We start from the raw sequence: 18013 nt of genomic DNA, 5'->3' as shown, positions 1-18013 counted from the left end.
TTAATCTCAGCACTTAGAATCTGTGAGTTCGAGGCCAGCCTGATCTACAAAGTGAGTTCCACGGAGAAACCCAGTCTTGAAAAGCCAAAAAAGTAAGTAAATAAATGAGGTGGGCAGCGGCACACACCTTCAATCCCAACACTCAGGAGGCAGAGCCTTCCAGGTCGGACTGTTCTATAAATCACAAGCCCCAGGACAGCCAGGGATACCGGGTGAGATGCTCTGAATATTATCAATAACAAAATCAAAAGCCAAACATAATGACGTAGGCCTTGTGATCTCAGCACCAAGACAGGAGAATGTCAAGTTCCAAGCTAAACAGTGAGAAAAAAAAATCTCAAAAATGAACCAACTTCTCTTGGCGGCAAGCGACGGCAGATACGAGTCTACTCCATGCACAATCGGCACACAAACCGTGTCACTTCTGTGGTGTCCTCACAGAGGAACAGAGAAACAGCCTAAACCTCAGCCTGTTTGCTTGAAAAGCCAAACCAAACCAAAACCGGGGACAACGGAAACCTGGGAAGCTTCAGATGAAGCAAATAGCACACATGGGCTGAAGCCCTCGGCCAGGAAAGGAAACCCCTAGTCTGACTTCAGAGTCTGAACATGTTCAGAGTACTGCGCCTGTACTGGGTCAGTGACTCAGTGAAAGTAAAAATAAAATTTTAAAATTAAAATAAAAAAATTTAGGAGAAAAGGGGGCCTAATGACCAGTGTCCTCTCACCCGGTGCTGAGCGAGAACCTTACCTCCTCTACGTATAAGTACGTACATACGCAAGAGTGTATACAAAAAGCCAGACTACATGTATATACAGGAAGGAAATTATATGCCTAAGATTCAATGTCAGCAAGGCAAAGCAAGAAAAATGCTGATCAGAAACAAGAGGGAACACTGGGCCAGAATATTCAAGTGTTCTCTGGGGAAGTTCAGTAGTTAGAGCATCTGCTACACAAGACTGAAGACATCTCAGTCCTAAGCTTACAGGAGTCAGTGACATGGACCCAAAACTGTAGCACTGGGGACTGGAGGCAGACAGAACACAGCTAACCTCAGGTTCAGAGACTCTCAGGCATTTAAGGACCCAACCGTCCACTGCTGGGTTTGAAGACAAAGGGGCCACATGCCAAGTGGCACGAGCTTAGAAGCTGGTTAAGAAACAGATCTTACCCTTGGAGGCTCCAAGGACAGCCTGTACACTGCAATTTTTGGATCAGTAAAACCTACTTTCCAGAAGTGCAACCAAACCTTTGATAAGCTTTAAAAAAGCTCCCTACCTCACATTCCTGCCTTCCTTAGTTAACCACTTGTAGCCTAGCTTGTCAATCACTTGTGTGTGTGGTATCTGAGTGACAGCCAGGTCAAGTGATTATCCACCCCATCCTTTAAAATAGTCTATGTGTACAAGGTGCCTGAGGGGCAGGTATCAGATCCCATGAAGGTAGGTAAGTCCCAATGTGCCCAGAAAAATTAAAGCCATCTTGTTTTATTACACATTAACATTACTAGGCTAGAAACACAGCTCTAGCTGAGCAGAGAGAGGACCAGAGTCAGAATCTCCAGCACCTCGTTTTTGGACCCATGAATATCCACACACTTTAAGCACTTGATGATCAAGCCTTGGATGGGGGAGCTTCGGCCAATGGGCTGGCAAATCCTACCCTGACCCTAGGGTTTACAGCAAACCCACGGGGCCTAGACTTTTCTGGGCTTAGCATTCTACATCAAGCAGCCTACAATGGCTCAATTCTCACTTTCTCATGCGTGGGCTGAGCTGGCTTTAGACAGGTTATCACTGTCCTGTGACTATTGATCACTGATTCAGCTGAGACTCCAGGCGTTAGCCATGAGCCCAAGGCTTGGTGCATGCCAGGCAAGCGCCACCCCAGCCCCACATTTAACTTACCGCATGCTTGCCAACCCTAAAAATAAGGAAAAGTAAATTCATTTAATATATTCAGAGCCCAACAGTAGTTCCAGCAAAATTGATTGGCAACACAAATACAACAGCCAGATTTTATTTCCTTTATTGAGAAACTTAAGTTTTGGGTACATCAAAACCAATTTCTGGGATGGGGGGGGAACAGAACCCACAATAGAAAAAAAAGTTACCTTCATCTGGGTCACAGCAGAACCCAGAGAATATATTCTTATAATTGAAAAATTCTAGGTGCTTCATAATTGACCTTTTGATACAAAATGACCTATTGAATTTGCAACTTGGTTCTTGATGTGGAGGTCCACAGACAAACTGGGAAGTCTTCAGACCTTGGCTGAATGCCTTGAGGGATTATTTGGCTTTTGACTCCTAAAAGAGAAGCACCAAAAACAAATAAGCCGGAGCTCAGCAACAGTGACTGACTGTCATCACCTTCCCCTTTCCCTGTTCACTCCCTCCTGAACCTTGCAGGCAGAGGTCACTGCAGCCTGCGCCTATTCTCCAACAAGACTAACACCAATACCCCTCTCTGCGCACTCAGAGGCAGCGGACACTCAACCTCAGGCCACGATAGAAAGGTTTGTACAAAAGATATTCATAGACAGCGGGTGGGCTTCATGATATGACGGTGACACCTATTTCTTTCTCTGCCACTATTTCAGCCCAGGAAGATTATTCATTATTTTTATGTGATAGCCAAGCCACCCCATCAAATGCTTTCTAAGGAAAGTTGCTTTTGTTGTGTGGGTGATGAGGTCCTGGGTTGCTCAGACTAGCAACTGGGCGCCCACGTGAGCAGCAGGGATTACAGACAGATGCCGAGTTATGGATTTAACTCCCCAGCGTCCTGGATGGAGGCTGAGTGAATCGTCCTGGGACGACATATGGTAAGACCCTATCTGAAAATCCAAAGGGGCAGAAAACAAACTGTCAACATACTTTTTTCTTGTCTAAGAGGTAGCAGCAGCAACAGTGCCCACCTTCTGGGCAGCTTCTTTCTTGGCATGATGAGCCTGCAGGACTGCCACAGCTTCATCCACCTGTCAAAGACAGCCAGAGCTCAGAGACCAAGGAGAGCCACCCCAGGTACTAGTTGACTGAGAGCCACTTGTCTTTCCTGGCACTAGTAATTGGATCCCCAATCTTTTTCTGGTGCTAGCTCTTCCAACACCTTTAGCAGCTCAAATCAGATGAGACAGGAATGAGAGGAGCCATGGGGGCAACAGACCTGTCTCTGGACACCCTAACCCTCATGCCCTGAAGCTAAACCACTATGTCACAGGGTCTGAATGAAAAGCAGCTCACCTTGGAACGGAGGGACTCGGGGGACTCCAGCATGTGGAGCAACTCAGAGTTGTCAATTTCCAGCAGCATGCCCGTAATTTTTCCAGCCAGGTTTGAATGCATTGTTTGGATAAGTGGAAACAAACGCTCCCCTGCGGGAGAGCAGTTGCCGTCAGTGTCCAATCCCGCCGCTCACCAACTGACATCCAGCTTCTGCAAGCATGCGAACTTACCCAGCATCTGCTTCTGCTCCTGGGGGGGCGCTGCAGCCAGCATGGAGGCAGTCAGGGGCTCCTGACCCTGGACATGGACTGCAGGCTGGGGGGCCTGTGAACCAGGACAGGCAGTGGGGTTAGCACCAAGGAAGGCCATGGGAGGAGTGGAGATGGCGGACCCCATCCCGTCTCTGGGGACAAGGACCTTGAGGACAAAACGGTAAGAAGCATAAACTAGCCATGTATGGCAAGCTATCAGAAGGTCCTGAGACCCAGCAAACCTGCCTAAAAATGCAAGGCCCTGTAGTGAAAACCAGGCCACAGGAGACATAATTTTTTGTGATTTTTGCGTACTCTTGGCTGGCCTTGAATTCTTGATCCCCTTGCCGACAAAGTGCCAAGGGATGGATCAGAAGAATGTTCCAGTTTCAGTGTCTTCTCTCCAATGCTTCCCTTACGTCATTTTCAGTACAAACTGAACCAGGAGCCAAAGAGCTAGAATCAAACATTCCTAAACATACCTCACTATCCCCCTTACGAGACACTTCTCTCCTAACCCAGGCTGGCCTTGAACTCAGTAGGTAACTAAAGTGCTGTTCAACTCCTAATCTCCTTCCTCTTGTCCCTACCAGGTTCTAGGATACACCAATATCCTAACTTTCTCCTATAGGACTGGGCTTGGTCTAGGTGTTTTTTTTAACATATTAGCAATTACTTGAGGATTATTAATATGCAACAGTGTTGCTAGAGCCCTAAAAGGCCTTCTAGGTGAATTAGTAACAAGTTCCAAGAAACCCCCACTGGAGAGAAGGTAGACAAGACCCCAAGGAATAATTCCCAATGCAGCTTAGTTAGACGCCTTAAGTTTTCTGGGCTACCAAGCTCTGAAACTGGTTGTGCTTTGGCTCACTTAAGCTCTGAACAATCTGTGAAGCCTTTCCTTTTGGGTGTTTGTGTGTATTTGACTACGTAGGGGAGGTCAACCTTGGGGCTTGTTCTTCAAGCACCACGGCACTAGCCTTTCTTAAGGGAGCATCTCTATGGTCTGGAATCTAGCCAGTAGGCAGGCTGGCTGGCCAGCACGTCTCAGGGATCCCTGTTTTTGCCTCCAATACTGACAAAGGTGCTTCCTGCTCCGTGTGTGGCATGTGTGCAGGTGTAGGCCAGGACAGCAGGTGTCTTCCTCTAACACTGCTTTTTTTTTTTTTTTTTTAATTTATGTAGGCTAGAAGTATATAAATAGAGTAATCCTCTCTATTTAGTCACTTCTCCTAGCCAGTTTCAATGTCCCAAAGCTTAATTAACAGAACAAGGAAGCTGCCCTGAACTGAACTCAACACTTTGGGTGGCATCTTCTTTTCTAAGACTTGGTCTCTCTCATGGGACCTAGAGCTCAGTCCTCCAGCCCCACTGGCCAGCCTGTCAACCCAAGGTTGTCTGTCTCTGGCCCCACAATACCAGCTCTTAAGGCGTGCTTCTGACCTGAACTCAGGTCTCTATGCTTACAGAACACGCACTTTATCCACTGCTCACTTCCCCGGCTCCCTTCACACAGGTTATGGGGATCCAAGTCTGAGCCTTTTACGGAGCCAGTCCCTAGGCCTGAGTCTTAGAAAGGCGAGGCTACCAAATGCCTGCAAAACAATTAACATCAATTAGGTCACTGGATGTGACACCAGAGTAAGCCCGGGAGTCAAAGGGATGAGAAGCCCCTGCTTCTCGATATTTCTGAACTGCTACTAATCAATCAGGCTTTTTAAGCCTGTTGCCCTCAGGGACAGTGCCCGAATCACCAAACAGAAGGGCAGGCATGTAACACCTGTTAAAAGAGGAATGGAAACAAGGCATCCTGAAATCCGAGCAGAGATCGGACAAAGGCCTTCACAGTTGCGGCGTGCCTCACCTGCAGCGGCTGAATGGCAGGGTGAGGGCTGCGGACACTGGAGGCATACTTGTACGGAGCCACAGCCCTCGGAGCGGATGCGGCAACTGTAGCCCGAGGCGCGAGGTTTGGCACAGCTGTGGGGACACCTTGGAGAGAACAAGTGTAATTTAAGCGCATTAGCCTGGGTAAAGGCCCGTCAAAACCCCAGCTTTCCCCCTTCTGTGTGCATCCAATACCACCTCCAGACTGGCAGCTGTCAGTCAGCCCTTGCTGGGCGGCACCAGCCCCACCAAAGTCCATAGCCAAGCGGTCCGGGCACTCAGACCCTACAACAGACCAGCAAACACACATCAGTGTTGGCAGCAGATGCCCAACTGGCCACGTCCCATGGAAGAATTCCAACACATGATCACACGTCCCTCACCGGGCCAAAGGACACCACAGAAGTCTTTGCACATTTAGAACCGCACATTCCAAAAGTTTCCATGTCCCCCACCCTCAACAGCGTGTTATCCAGACAGAATACTTCCAGTTGACCTTTCACACTGACACCAGATAAGCAAACAGTGTAACCAACACACCAGGACCCATATCATCACTGCTCCTGAACCTACTAAGAGCCTACTACCTAAGCACACAGCTAAGGACTCAGGAAAACCAGACCGACCAAGCCAGGCAGAGCTAGTCATCTGGATTGCCCCTCCCCGGCATACAGGCCAGTTTGCTCACCGACTCTCTGAGCGGTAGTAGGAAGGCCACGAGAGGCCGGAGCATTACCAGTTGGAGCCAGATGTCGAAGAGCTGGACGAGGCCCAGATTGCCGCAGGGCACTTGGCATTCCTTGGAAGCCTAGCAAAGAGACACGGGCGCTCATCACGGATAAGCCGGGATGGATCAGGTATTGGGCTGCAGAAGCAGGTGGAACCGGGACAGGCATAGCCTGGTGAGCGGAGCTCTGCTTCCTGCTACCTACCTTGAGGTCTCCCGCCTTGCTGCCAACGTGGATTAGGCCTCATCTGTGCTAACTGGTTAGGTGTGTAATATGGAGGTCTTCCCTGAGCCTGTGGGGGGGGGGGAAACACAAGTCTTAAGTACCTGAACCCAGAGTCTTATCATCCTCACCTCACCACTAGGTTAATTATTTGGGCAAGAGGTACTCAAAAGTCAAAGGATTGGTCAATGGACAGCTTACTCCACCTCGTTGACCATGTCAGGTGAATGATCACAGGCTAACCCATCCCTCTTACTTGAACACAAGTAGAATCCACCATCCCCCAACCCCCCCCCATCTCAGCTGTCACAATCACCCAAGCAAACCCACCTGCGGAACTGCAGGCACAAAGTAGCCACCAGCTGCAGGCTGGAACTGATTTAGAATGGCATTGGCAGGGAGGGCTCTCATCCCAGCCACACGCTGCATGTACTGGTTAGTCAGGTGAGCCTTCCGCTCCTCCTTCCTCTGGGCCAGGGCAACGTACAGCGGCTTGGAGCCCACGATGCGTCCGTTCATCTCCGTGACAGCTTTGGTTGCCTCTTCAGGAGAGGAGAAACAGACAAAGCCAAACCCTTTGCTTCTCCCGTCTTCTAGCATCACCTACAAAAACAGACCAGCTGCTAAGATCTGTGGTGAGGCAGGCACACCACTGAGAGCTAAAGCAAAAGCAAACAAAACCCGCTGGGCTAGGTCAGCGCTCAGGGGGCAGAGGGGCAGGAGGCTCCACTCAAGACCAGCTATGAAACCCACTGATTCTAATCATGGTCTAACCAGCCCTGAGCCCCAGTTCCCACATTCTGTAAGACAAGTCTGAATACATCCCAGCTGCCGATCCTCGTGGTCTTCTGAAGGGTTACTTCCTGCTTTCCTGTGACTTGTGTGTGTTGACCCCTTTAGCCCACACCCGGTCAGTGTGTTACTAGGTCAACAGTGTTTTTACCCATGGAACAGTGCCCTACCATCTGCTTGAAAATGGCACCTGGGACTTTAAGGTAATGACACCAATAGGGCCAGTTAAGTGGGTGGCACCAAGAGGAACCAGGAAGTTTGCTAGGGCTGTAAATAGAGTTACATATCACACCTCCACGGCCATTCTGGCTCCGCTCCCCAGGGTTTTTTGCCAGCACCCCAAAAGGTTTAAATAAAACACCCCACAGTAGGGCAGTGGCACACACCATCTTGCCAGCCATCCAGGAGGCAAGTAGATCTGAATTTTTAGGCCAACCTGGTTTACACAGTGAGTCCTAAAACAGTAGTAAGACCCTGCATGAAAAATACAACCAACGAAAAGCCCACACTAATACAATGGTAACAACACCTTACGCAGGTCTTCAAACCCTACCTAGCCTTTCTCACTACCTAAAGGCCTCTTGGTAGCTGCTGCATGCCCTGCCAAGCAGTAAATTGTGTAAGGTCATGACCCACTACTTCTAGACACCCATCTGTCACACTCCCTAAGTGCCAAGGACCTGCTGCAGACCATGTCCACATAACCACAGCTGCCCAGCCAAACCTTCCTGTCAAAGGCCCATTAAATCTTAAACAGACCAAACCCTCATTCTTATTCGAGTGTGGCAGAGTTGTAGAGACAGGACGCAGGACAGAAAGAAGCGACCCGTCTGGATTTCCTCTGCTCTACTATAGCACTGCCTGTCCCCAGACAGGCACCAAGCAGCAGGTCTGGGAAAGATTTGAGTGCTGAGAGAAACTGGCCAGACTCTGGCTCCAGTGTAAGTGGTCAACACATCACAAACCTGCTCTTCCAGAGCATGACTCTCAGGCATCTGAAGAGGGAGGAACATGCTAGGACAATCTTGTACTCTGGACCAAACACAATTAACCACCGCCATTAACCCAAACAAAAAATTGTTTCCAAACCCCACACTGGCACATGCTGTTACCTTCGCACTGGTGATTGATCCAAAAGGAGAAAACTCTTTCCTTAACTTCTCATCGTCAATGGTGTCATCCAAGTTTTTAATGTAGAGATTCACTCCCTGGAGAGAGGATTGCTGTTAATTACATCTCTATACAGTCACTTCCCAGCACATCTAGGAACCTGTCAAGTTACAACTCTTGCCAGGCAGTGGTTGGTGCACAAGTTTAATCCCAGCACTTGGGAGGCAGAGATAGGTGGATCTGTGAGTTTGAGGCCAGCCAGAGCTACACAGAAAAACCAAAACAAAAAACTCTTGCCTATAACCCCTGTACTCAGGAGGTGAAAGCAGGGGACTGTTGAGTGAGGCCAGACTAGGTTACAGAGCAAGACTCTACCTTAAAAACACAAAACCCAAACCCGTAGCACCAGAGTTGAGGGCCCCAACCTGTTTTGAGTAAGGTTGTTGAGAGTTCTAGGTCAGCTAAGGTACATAGCCTTCAGGCCACCCTTAATAGTAAAACTCTGCCTCAAAACAGAAAACACCCCACCACCCCCGTGCAGGATTCTGATGCACGCCCAAGGTGAGAAACTCCTGCCCTAAAGTCCTCAGAACAATGGAGGAAGCCACGTGTCATCTTTTCCATAAGTGCTCTGGCCAACTACTCAATCTACAGGATTCTTTTAGCTGCTACTCCTAATGGGGCATCAGTTCAGAGAAAATGAACCCACACAGAAAAGAGCAGTTAAGTGGACACTTTCAGAACACAGAAGCCGGAATCACTGTCCCTACACTGTAATGATTTGGTAGGTGACAACCTTTAAACCCGACAAGCTGCCCAGCCCCACCGAAGTCTACAATACCACATCCTCTAGAAGGCAGCCCACCTTACCTGGTACCGACTAATCCTCTCCTGCTTCAGCTGCTCAAATTTCCGCTTTAACTCAGCCTGACGCTCTACTTTTTTTTGTGCACGCCCTACAAATATGGCTTTCCCACTCATCTCTTTTCCATTCATTTCTTCCACAGCCTAGGGAGAAAAATGGAGACATATGTAATGGTTGTCTTCTGGAGCAGAGTCCAGTGCACCACGAAAAACATTCCTCACTGGACGGATGATCTGCTTTATCTGACCCCTGAAGCCTGCTACACTATAATCCCACATTCATGTGGTTAGCATCTAAGTGAGTTATTGGTCCAGACACATCTTTTGTTCTTAATTCCCACCCCTAGCTTCAGCATCTTCAAAACACCCTCATTCTCAGAGTGTGGCAGAGTTGTAGAGACAGGCCGCAGGACAGAAGAAGGAAGCTACCCGTCTGGATTTCCTCTGCTCTACTATAGCACTGCCTGTCCCCAGACAGGCACCAAGCAGCAGGCCTGGGAAAGATTTGAGTGCTGAGGGTGTGCAGGGTGTGTGTGTGTGGTGGTGGGGTGTGGGAGTGGTGGTCTCCAAGCCCAGTATTTATTTGTATCAATTTAGGCAAGGGCCATGAGTCTTGACTGATGATCTGGCAATGCTCAACTTTTCAGGTCCCTTTCTTTGTTAAGGGTCCAGCACATTGTTGTACCCAGTCAAAAGGACTCAGCGCAAGAATCTTCCAACAGTATCTGAGGTGACAGTTAACAGATACATTAACTGGACTGGCATTAGTGGTGATGCTGGGCAGAGCTGCACCACCACTACCCAGCCCGCTCTAGAGCTGCTCCTCCATGCACCAGGTACCCCCCACCCCGCACCCCCCACCCCGCCAGGTTCTTCCTGACCCACATCGCTCACCTTATTGGCATCCTCGTGTTTCTCGTAACTTACGAAGCCAAAGCCTTTGGATTTCCCGCTGGAGTCTCTCATCACCTTGACACTTAAGGTCTTACCTATCACCAAAGAATAGGACAGTTAGTCACGCCACGCCTACCACAGCTCAAGAGGACATCTCACTACTAACTCAGCTGAGACAAATCTCCCGCTGAGCCCAGATGGGTCTGAGACAGAAAGATACCACATCTGATTTAAAAAACTAACCAAATGTTTGGGATAACCTTACAAAGAAAAAAGCTAAAATAAAGCCACACACACACACACACACACACACACACACACACACACAGAGTTCCAACCATGAGGTTAAATGCCCTTGTTTCTTAAATAAAATAGATTATGTCTTAAAATGATGGGTCAGTGCAAGAGTAGACACTTGGGCTCCAGACCTCAACTTACCAAATTGGCTGAATAACTCTTTCAGATTCTCATCGTCCACCTCTTCTCCGAAGTTTTTGATATAAACATTGGTGAATTCCTTGGCCTTGGCTCCAAGCTCAGCTTCCCGCTCTTTGCGAGACTTAAATCTGCCCACAAACCTACAAAGAAACCAGGAATAACGGTGATTATTCCTCAGAAGGAACAAAACTCGATTTCCAGGAATGCAGATCAAAGACTGACAGGAGAGGTTAAAACATACAAAGGACCCCATCCACCACGAGAACAAGCTCAGATGCCCCAAGTCCCCAGCAGAAAAAGGAAAGAGGCAGGGACTGTCCTGCAAGGACCAGTCCCAGGGCTCCTGGGTCAGACCAGGGCCTCTCCTACCACATCACACTGCTTTCGTGAAGAAACCTGACGACCATGTTTTTAAAAGTTCATTTCTGTGCATCTATGTAAATGCATAGAAAACGTCTGGAAGGATACAAGCCAAACTGTTAACAGTGGTTAGTCCAGCAGCAAGCTGGCTGCAGTCAGGTAACCTTTGCTTCCCCGTCTAACATTTGGTAACCTCAACAGGAAAATATCTCCACATACCCGACACACAGACATAAAACACAGCCCTGCCTTCCACACCCCAAAGGACAGAAACGATTGTCGCTTGTAATAGACAAAACGCCTTTCCCCACATGGCTCTGCTATGTTCTGTCCCCAACCCCACAGTAGTGTCTCCATAAAGGGATGAACGTCTCACTGTACGACAGTGAAATGTCGCAGCTCAGAGGAAAGAAGAAACCAGGACAATTTGGTGCCAAAAACTAGCAAGAGCCCCACGGGCAGGAATGAGTCAAAGGAAAGCTGAGGTTATGTAGCTAAGATCCAGCTCCTGGTCAGCCCAGGGCCTCTCCACTCTGCCACTGGCCAAGACCCCTGCTCAGGGTGGGCTCAGAGCTGTCTTCTAGCCAGCCCCACTTGCTGATGCTCACAAAACCCACAGATGAATGCCTTAAGGGAGAGGCAGCAGGCAGGCCATGGCTCGGGCAGGGAGCCAACTGTGGCAAGTCAAAAGGGCTGCCATGGCTCGGGCAGGGAGACTCACCAGCCCTGGAGTGGAGAGGTAGGAGCAGGCCACACTTGGGCCGAGAGAACCAGTAGCCAGCCGCCTTGTGTGTGCCAGTTAATACCGAGGTGGGGCCATGGCTGGCTCATGCGATGGCTGTCGCTCCAGACTGGGACACTCACACTTTGCGGTCATTGAGGAGCATGCCATTCATCTTCTCGATGGCCTTGTCGGCAGCCTCTTGGGTCTCGAAGTGGACAAAAGCATAACCCTTAGAGCCATTCTCATCACAAACCACCTGTTGAAGAAAAGGCAGACCACCTGGGTGCCACCGGCCAGATGTACCAAATGGGACATCACACAGCACCTAGCACTACCAAGTACCCCAATGATTTCAAATGGCTGTCACAGTTTCTGTTTCTAGGTGGTGTTTTTGATACAGGTTTTCTCTAGACTGACAAACAAGCCCCAGGAATCCTGTTTCCTCTGCCTCCCCAACACTGGTATCATGCATGCATGGTCCCCATGCTGTCTTTAACGTGGATTCTAGGAATCGAACTCAGATCCTTTCCTGTGCAGCAAACACTTTACCAAATGAATTTCCTGCCTAACCCAGGGTTTTTGTTTTCAAAATGCTCTTTCATTAAAAAAAAAAAAAAATCTGGCTAAATTGGTGACAAGCTTGTAATACCAGCACTTGGGACAGGCAACAGCTTGTGATTTGAGGTTATCCACACAAGTGACATTTGAGGCCAGCCCAATAAGATCCTGCCTAAAGTGTTGTGTGTGTGTGTGTGTGTGTGTGTGTGTGTGTGTGTGTGTGTGTGTGTTGGTTAGGGGAAAGATGGTTCAATGAGTAAGTGTTTGTCTCCAAGCTCCAGGTTCATTTCCCGTGACCCACAGGCACACGGAGATACAATCTGTTCATAAATAAAAACTTAGTAAAAGAGAGGGAGCAAAGACGGGAGACTGTAGCCTAGTATTAGAGCATCTTCACAGCACTAGCAATGCCTTGGGTTCAATGTCAGCAAATAGGGAAAAACCAAACCCAGGAAAGAACAGGGTGCAGACTAAGGTGCTCAGAAGTGCTTTCCAAGAATTAAGAGTGGTGAATCTGTAAAACAGCCACCAAGCGAAGGCTACAGAGCACAGTTAACAAGATGGTTGAGTAAGGTTCCTGGAAACAATGAGCCTCTCCCTCCACCCTCCCCAATCCCAAATGAAAACTGTTCAAGCTTCCAGAAGCAGGTAACATGAAAGCACACAGAACACCTTACAATAGCTGAAGGTCATCTGGCAGACTGCTTGCCTGGAATGAAAACCCCGGGCTCAACCCCTGTACCATACAACCTGGGGATGGTAGCTCATCTGTAATCTTAGCATTTGGTAGCTAGAAGCACAAACATCAGAAGGTCTAAGTCACCTGGCATGGGGTCATGGAATCACACTTTAACCCCAGAGACAGGCCATCTGCGTGAATTGTGGGCTAGCACCACCTGCAGAGGTGGTTCTAGGACAACCAAGGCTACACAAAGAAACCTTGTCTGGAACACCCCCCAAAACAAACAAAAACAAAAAACCCCACTGGTTACACACAGGACCATGGCTACGTGTTCTGTGATGATTTCATCCCCAGAAATTAGTGAGTGAGTGAGCTAGTAACAGTTACTCAGGATGCTGAGACTTGGGACAAACACAAGTTCAAGGCACCTTGGTGAGATGTCTCAAAAGTAGAGAGGGCTTGGGGTAAAGCTCACTGAATCTCAGAGGCTTTACATAGCAATGGGGGAGGGGCTGTAAACACCCCTAATGAAATGCACTGGGTCAGGCACACAGACATACCATAATGAAACCACTATCACCAAAATGCTGATAGAAAACACTAGAACCAAGGCAAAGCACCCTCAGTGGTAGAATATTTGCCCAACACGCATGGGGCTGTGTTCACTCCCCAGGACTAAAAGAAAAAGAATTCATTTCCAGAATTTAAAAAGTTATCACACCCAATTGTCTCCCTTAGGTACTCTCCCCAGGCTGGCCTTGAACTCCCTAGATAGCTCCTATCTAGGCAGCCTTAAGAACTCACCACACCCAGTTACAGCAACTTATCTTGTTTTCAAGATGCAGTAATCTTTCCTACATGAAGCTCTCTTACCTTGCAGGACAGGATGTTTCCAAAGGCTGAGAAAGTGTCATACAGTGCCTTGTTGTCTATAGATTTGTCCAGGTTCTTGATGAAGACATTTCCCACACCAGACTTTCTCAAAGAGGGATCCCTCTGAGACCACATGATCCGGATTGGCTTTCCCTTAATCACGTCAAAGTTCATGGTGTCCAAGGCCCTCTCAGCTGTCAAGGAGGAACACACGTTAATTAAGAATGCCATTCTCAAGACAGATTGCTGAAGTATCAAGATGGCCTCAGGGAACCAAGATCTTCACCAAGGACTAAGTTCACCAACAGCTAGTTAGTACATAGGAACTAACTAGAGATCCCATCCCAAATTTTTAATCTCAGGTCTCTCTATAGCTTGTCCTAGAACCTATATTTAGACCACATTGGCCTTGAACTCAGGGCTCCTGCCTTTCAAACAGCCACACCTTTATCCCCAGGGCTCAGGCCTATGGCCCTGAGGGTCCTAGGCCTTTCAGAGGTTTAATTAGAATTCTTTGGAATCCTAGGAATTCAGCTACCTTTTCCTTCCAGTAGGTTGGGTTGCTCCTTGACTGCCCAACCAAGCCCACCAGGCACCAGAGACACTGTGAAGGACTAAGATTCCTGGTGCCACAATGACACACTTCATTTCAACAAAGATGTGACCAGTGACTTCACTGAAGCAATGAATGTCATGACCCAAGCACCCTCTATTGACAGTAAAACAGGTCAAAGGTACAGTGTGACACAAGCTTAAAACCACAGCACAGTTAGATTATAAGAGATGGTTCAGTGGTTAAGAGCACTAACTGCTCTTCCAGAGGTCCTGAGTTCAAATCCCAGAAACCACATGGTGGCTCACAACCATCTGTAATAAGATCTGATGCCCTCTTCTGGTGTGTCTGAAGACAGCTACAATGTACTTAAATATATATAAAAAATGGTCAGCTTGGGTGAGGTGACTGTCCAAAAAAAAAAAAAAAAAAAAAAATCAGACAGCTGGGCATGGGGCTCCTAATCCCATCATTGTGGTATAAACTTCCCAAGTTAAAACATTCCATCCTGAAGAAAGCTCCTTATTAAGCAGTAAGATAAAAACTGAAATCAGGAAGTTCCCGAAACTGACCAGATTCACTAGGGCCATCCCTGCTGATAGCCCCCTCAGAGGGAAGGAAACTGAGTTGCCAAGACTCTTGGGAGAAAAGCTGTTAAGACCAGAGCAGCCTTCCTGGAAAATGCAGAAAGGAGCCAAGCGACCTGGAAGAGAACTGAGGCACCTGGAAAGGTCACTCTCTAATCTGCTGAGTGGCCTGCAGCTGTGCACAGTGCTCCAGGTTTCCCAGCTTTCTGTAAGCAACCCCTCACCCACACTACGGCAAGTAACCCCAAATAAAACGCATTGGTTAATAAAGCTGGACTTTTGGTGGTGTCTGTCCTTTGGTCCATCATGGGCTCCATCTGCGATGAGTAGACATGTTGCATGTTGTATCTTCCTGAAGTTCTGTCATAGACAAGCCTAGGCAGGTAGATCTGAGTTCGAGGCCAGCCTGGTCTACTTTACATAGTGAGCAGCCAGTTACAAAGAGACCTTGTCTCAAAAAAACAAAACAAAACAAAAAAAAAAAAAAAAAACAAACAAAAAAAACACCAAAGTAGGTGTGCCTCATACCACAGTACTGCAGAGAGAGGGACAAGGACCAGCATATGCCTAGTATCAAGGTTAATAATTGCCCAATGTGCCTGAGACCCTGGGTTTAATCCCTAGCACTGCCAAGAAAGAAAAAAAAAGGCTCCCTAAAACTGCTCAAATTCAACTATCCAATCAGCCATGAGAATTTACACCCAACCTTTCCCATAGCACGGACGTGTGAGACACTGGCTAGGCAGAAGGGATGACAAGACAGATCAGGGAGAACCAGGTAGGAGCTTGCCTTTAAGTGGCAACAGGAGACAGTCTGCAAACTCTAACCAAACTATCCCATCCCATTAGCAGGAAGGAGCTCATCCCAACATAATTCCTGATCTATTTCAGACAGCATCAGAGTCAGCTTGGCTTGACAAACCAGGCCGCACTTATTTATAGCAGGGAGAAGTCTTACAGAGGTATGCGTTGGCAGACACACTGCCCAATAGCTTCTGCTATCTCTAAGAAGTCAAGAGAGCAGGCAACAGCTAAGGGACTCCATTGCACCCCTCTTATACCCTGGTGGCAAATACAACTAGGCTCTAAGTGCAGAACACCCAGCATCAACTAGACCAACTCTGGGCTGAGCCACAACTTGGGCAATAAGTAAGCTTCTGTCTCACGGAGAGTTAGTGAAGTGGGGACAGAGGCAGGGGACTAGAGAGACTTTGCTTGTGTCCTGCCCCCACCCTACAGTTTTTACAATTGGTCCCTTTTAATCTGGAGTCACGTGCAGCCCCCGGCTGGGTTTCTGCTGGGCAGGACGGCAGAACACTACTTGGCAGCCCAATCTGATGTAGTTCTTCGTCCTTCAAATGGGGTTTTGACAAGCACAGGTGAGCCAAATAACTGCCCAACATGTTTCAAGTGACACCTTCCTAGGCATCCTGAGTACAGTTCTGAGTTTCATGCAGTTGAGCATGTCAAAGCAACATAGCAAACTCCCTAGCCAAGGGCATAGGAGATGGGGGTTTGGAAGAAGCTGCTAGTTACACTAGCAACTCCCTCCAAGGCCACTACTGCATGAAATCGCTCTCCTTGCTTCCCACTGTCCTAAAGCCATCCCAAATCAACAGTCAGTCTAGGTTAGGGCAGTTTTGCAACCTACACTTTTGGAGGGTGTTGTTTCAATCCAGTTCATGCCAGGGTCTACAACACTTCTACTTGAATGGGGCTAGACACACTAGAATAGCCACGTTACTTTATTCGGATCCCAATTTACAGTCTTTTTGGAACCCCTGCTCCACCCCACCCCCACCCAGTAGCCCAAGGTCATCGGGTTAGCCAGCGGTGGACGACTGAAGCCGGGGTCATGACCACACGCCTGGCTCTCAACCTCTACATCTTACTTCCATCCAGGGCTTCTCTGGAAACACAGTTATGTTCCTCAGCCCTGGCAGTTTGGCCTCCGCCTACAGTACTCAAGGTCCCCAGAAATCTCCTAAACGTGTGCACACCGCTCCTACTCACCGTCAGCTGGCTGCTGGAAGTTGACGTAGGCATAACCCAGAGAGCGGCGGGTGATCATATCGCGGCAGACCCGGATGGACAGCACAGGCCCCGCAGGGCTGAACTTTTCATACAGCATGGCTTCGGTGACGTCCGAGTGCAGATCGCCCACGTATAAGGAGGCCATGGGGTAGCTGCTGGCCGCAGCGTTCATCTCCCCACCCCCCACCACCCCGAGCCCCGCCAGGAGGACTTCTTACAGGGCCTACTGCAGGACAAAAGGGGCTCCGAGGAGCCGTGGCACGCGCCGCAGCGCACAGGTGGCACCAGCGACGCCGGGAGAGGCTGGAGCTGGGAGGCTCCGAGGCGGGACCGGAGTGCGGGGCGACTTACACGGGACCGCAGAAGCCCCAAGACAAAAGGCTCTCAAAAAAACGAAAAACAAAAAACCCAATATGGCCCTCTCCTGGAGTTTGTAGTCTCCAGCTGTCCTGGCTTGGAGCTTTAAAAAAAAAAATTGAAGTAGGAAATCCCCTTGCAAAGGGGGCAAAAATTTTTTTTCAAGAGGCAGCCAGATGCTGCGCTCGCAGCGGCCTTGGAGACACGCGTTTGGCGATAAATATAGGCCCCGGGCTCCCGGCGGTTTACGATTACAGCGGCCCGGGAAGGGGGAAACCAAATCTTTGCGGGTGCCGGCAAAGGGCAGTGCGGACACGTGGTGTGGCCAGCCGGGCGCGGGGCTGCCACGCGGCGCAGAGGCGTGCAGGGGCGGGCCGGGCCTGGGGGGGACGGCTCACCACCGGACGGACGGACAGACAGACACGGACGGACAGGCAGGCCGGAAGCTGTGAAAGTCACTTCCCCGCAGGCTCCCAGCACAAGCTGTCTCGTTCTTTTTCTTCTTTCCCTTTTTCTTTTCTTTTTTTTTCCCCTCTTTTCTTCTTTTCCTTTTTTTTTTTAAGGTTTTTGAGGCTTTTTTGTATTTTTTTTAAGCTTTTTGTCTTTTTTGCTTCAGGCTTGCTGAGCCCAAACGCAGCACTAGCAACTGCGACCCGGGGCGGAGAGAGGCGGCTGAAGCAGCCACCGCTCCATTTATACCCTCCCGCCCCGGGCGCTGCTGGTCGAAGGGCGCCTCGCGACCTGGGCGCAGTCGTGCCCGCCCACTCTGCCCGGGGGCCCAAGGCGGGGCAGCCACGCGAGAGTGACCTGGAGCGGCTGCAAGGTGTCACAGCGACCCCTTGCGTTTGGAGGACTGACCGCTCGCACCTGT

At 49.1% G+C, this 18013-nt stretch overlaps 1 protein-coding gene across 3 annotated transcripts; it reads right to left on the bottom strand.

Moving 5' to 3' along the window:
* Positions 1-2013: 2013 nt before the first annotated feature.
* Positions 2014-16961, bottom strand: PABPC4 (poly(A) binding protein cytoplasmic 4). 3 transcript variants are annotated; one of them, XM_080921391.1, is made up of 16 exons: positions 16765-16961; positions 13612-13805; positions 11639-11754; positions 10415-10554; positions 9977-10071; positions 9089-9226; positions 8221-8316; positions 6647-6919; positions 6299-6386; positions 6055-6174; positions 5565-5651; positions 5344-5471; positions 3459-3552; positions 3247-3377; positions 2881-2981; positions 2014-2310 (listed from the first exon to the last, which is right to left on the bottom strand). In XM_080921391.1, the coding sequence occupies exons 1-15, from the start codon at positions 16955-16957 to the stop codon at positions 2892-2894; spliced, it is 1983 nt and encodes a 660-aa protein (XP_080777517.1). In that variant the 5' UTR covers positions 16958-16961; the 3' UTR covers positions 2014-2310; positions 2881-2891. The 3 variants fall into 3 exon arrangements, with proteins under 3 accessions (XP_080777517.1, XP_080777518.1, XP_080777519.1); XM_080921392.1 differs by lacking the exon at positions 5565-5651; XM_080921393.1 differs by lacking the exon at positions 5565-5651 and having other exon boundaries at positions 6103-6174.
* Between the last annotated feature and the right edge of the window lie 1052 nt (positions 16962-18013).

This window comes from Micromys minutus (genome assembly GCF_963924665.1).
Source record: "Micromys minutus genome assembly, chromosome: 9".
Taxonomy (NCBI): domain Eukaryota; kingdom Metazoa; phylum Chordata; class Mammalia; order Rodentia; family Muridae; genus Micromys; species Micromys minutus.
This window is presented reverse-complemented; position numbering and strand designations above follow the sequence as displayed.

Bases quoted from the DNA above. Each gene is read 5' to 3' on its own strand.
- PABPC4 (XM_080921391.1), bottom strand. From the start codon at position 16,957: ATGAACGCTGCGGCCAGCAGCTACCCCATGGCCTCCTTATACGTGGGC. The intron at 9,227-9,976 runs GTGAGCGATGTG...TTTTCTCCCTAG, and splicing joins AACACGAGGATGCCAATAAG to GCTGTGGAAGAAATGAATGG. The intron at 5,472-5,564 runs GTGGTATTGGAT...GTTCTCTCCAAG, and splicing joins TGACAGCTGCCAGTCTGGAG to GTGTCCCCACAGCTGTGCCA.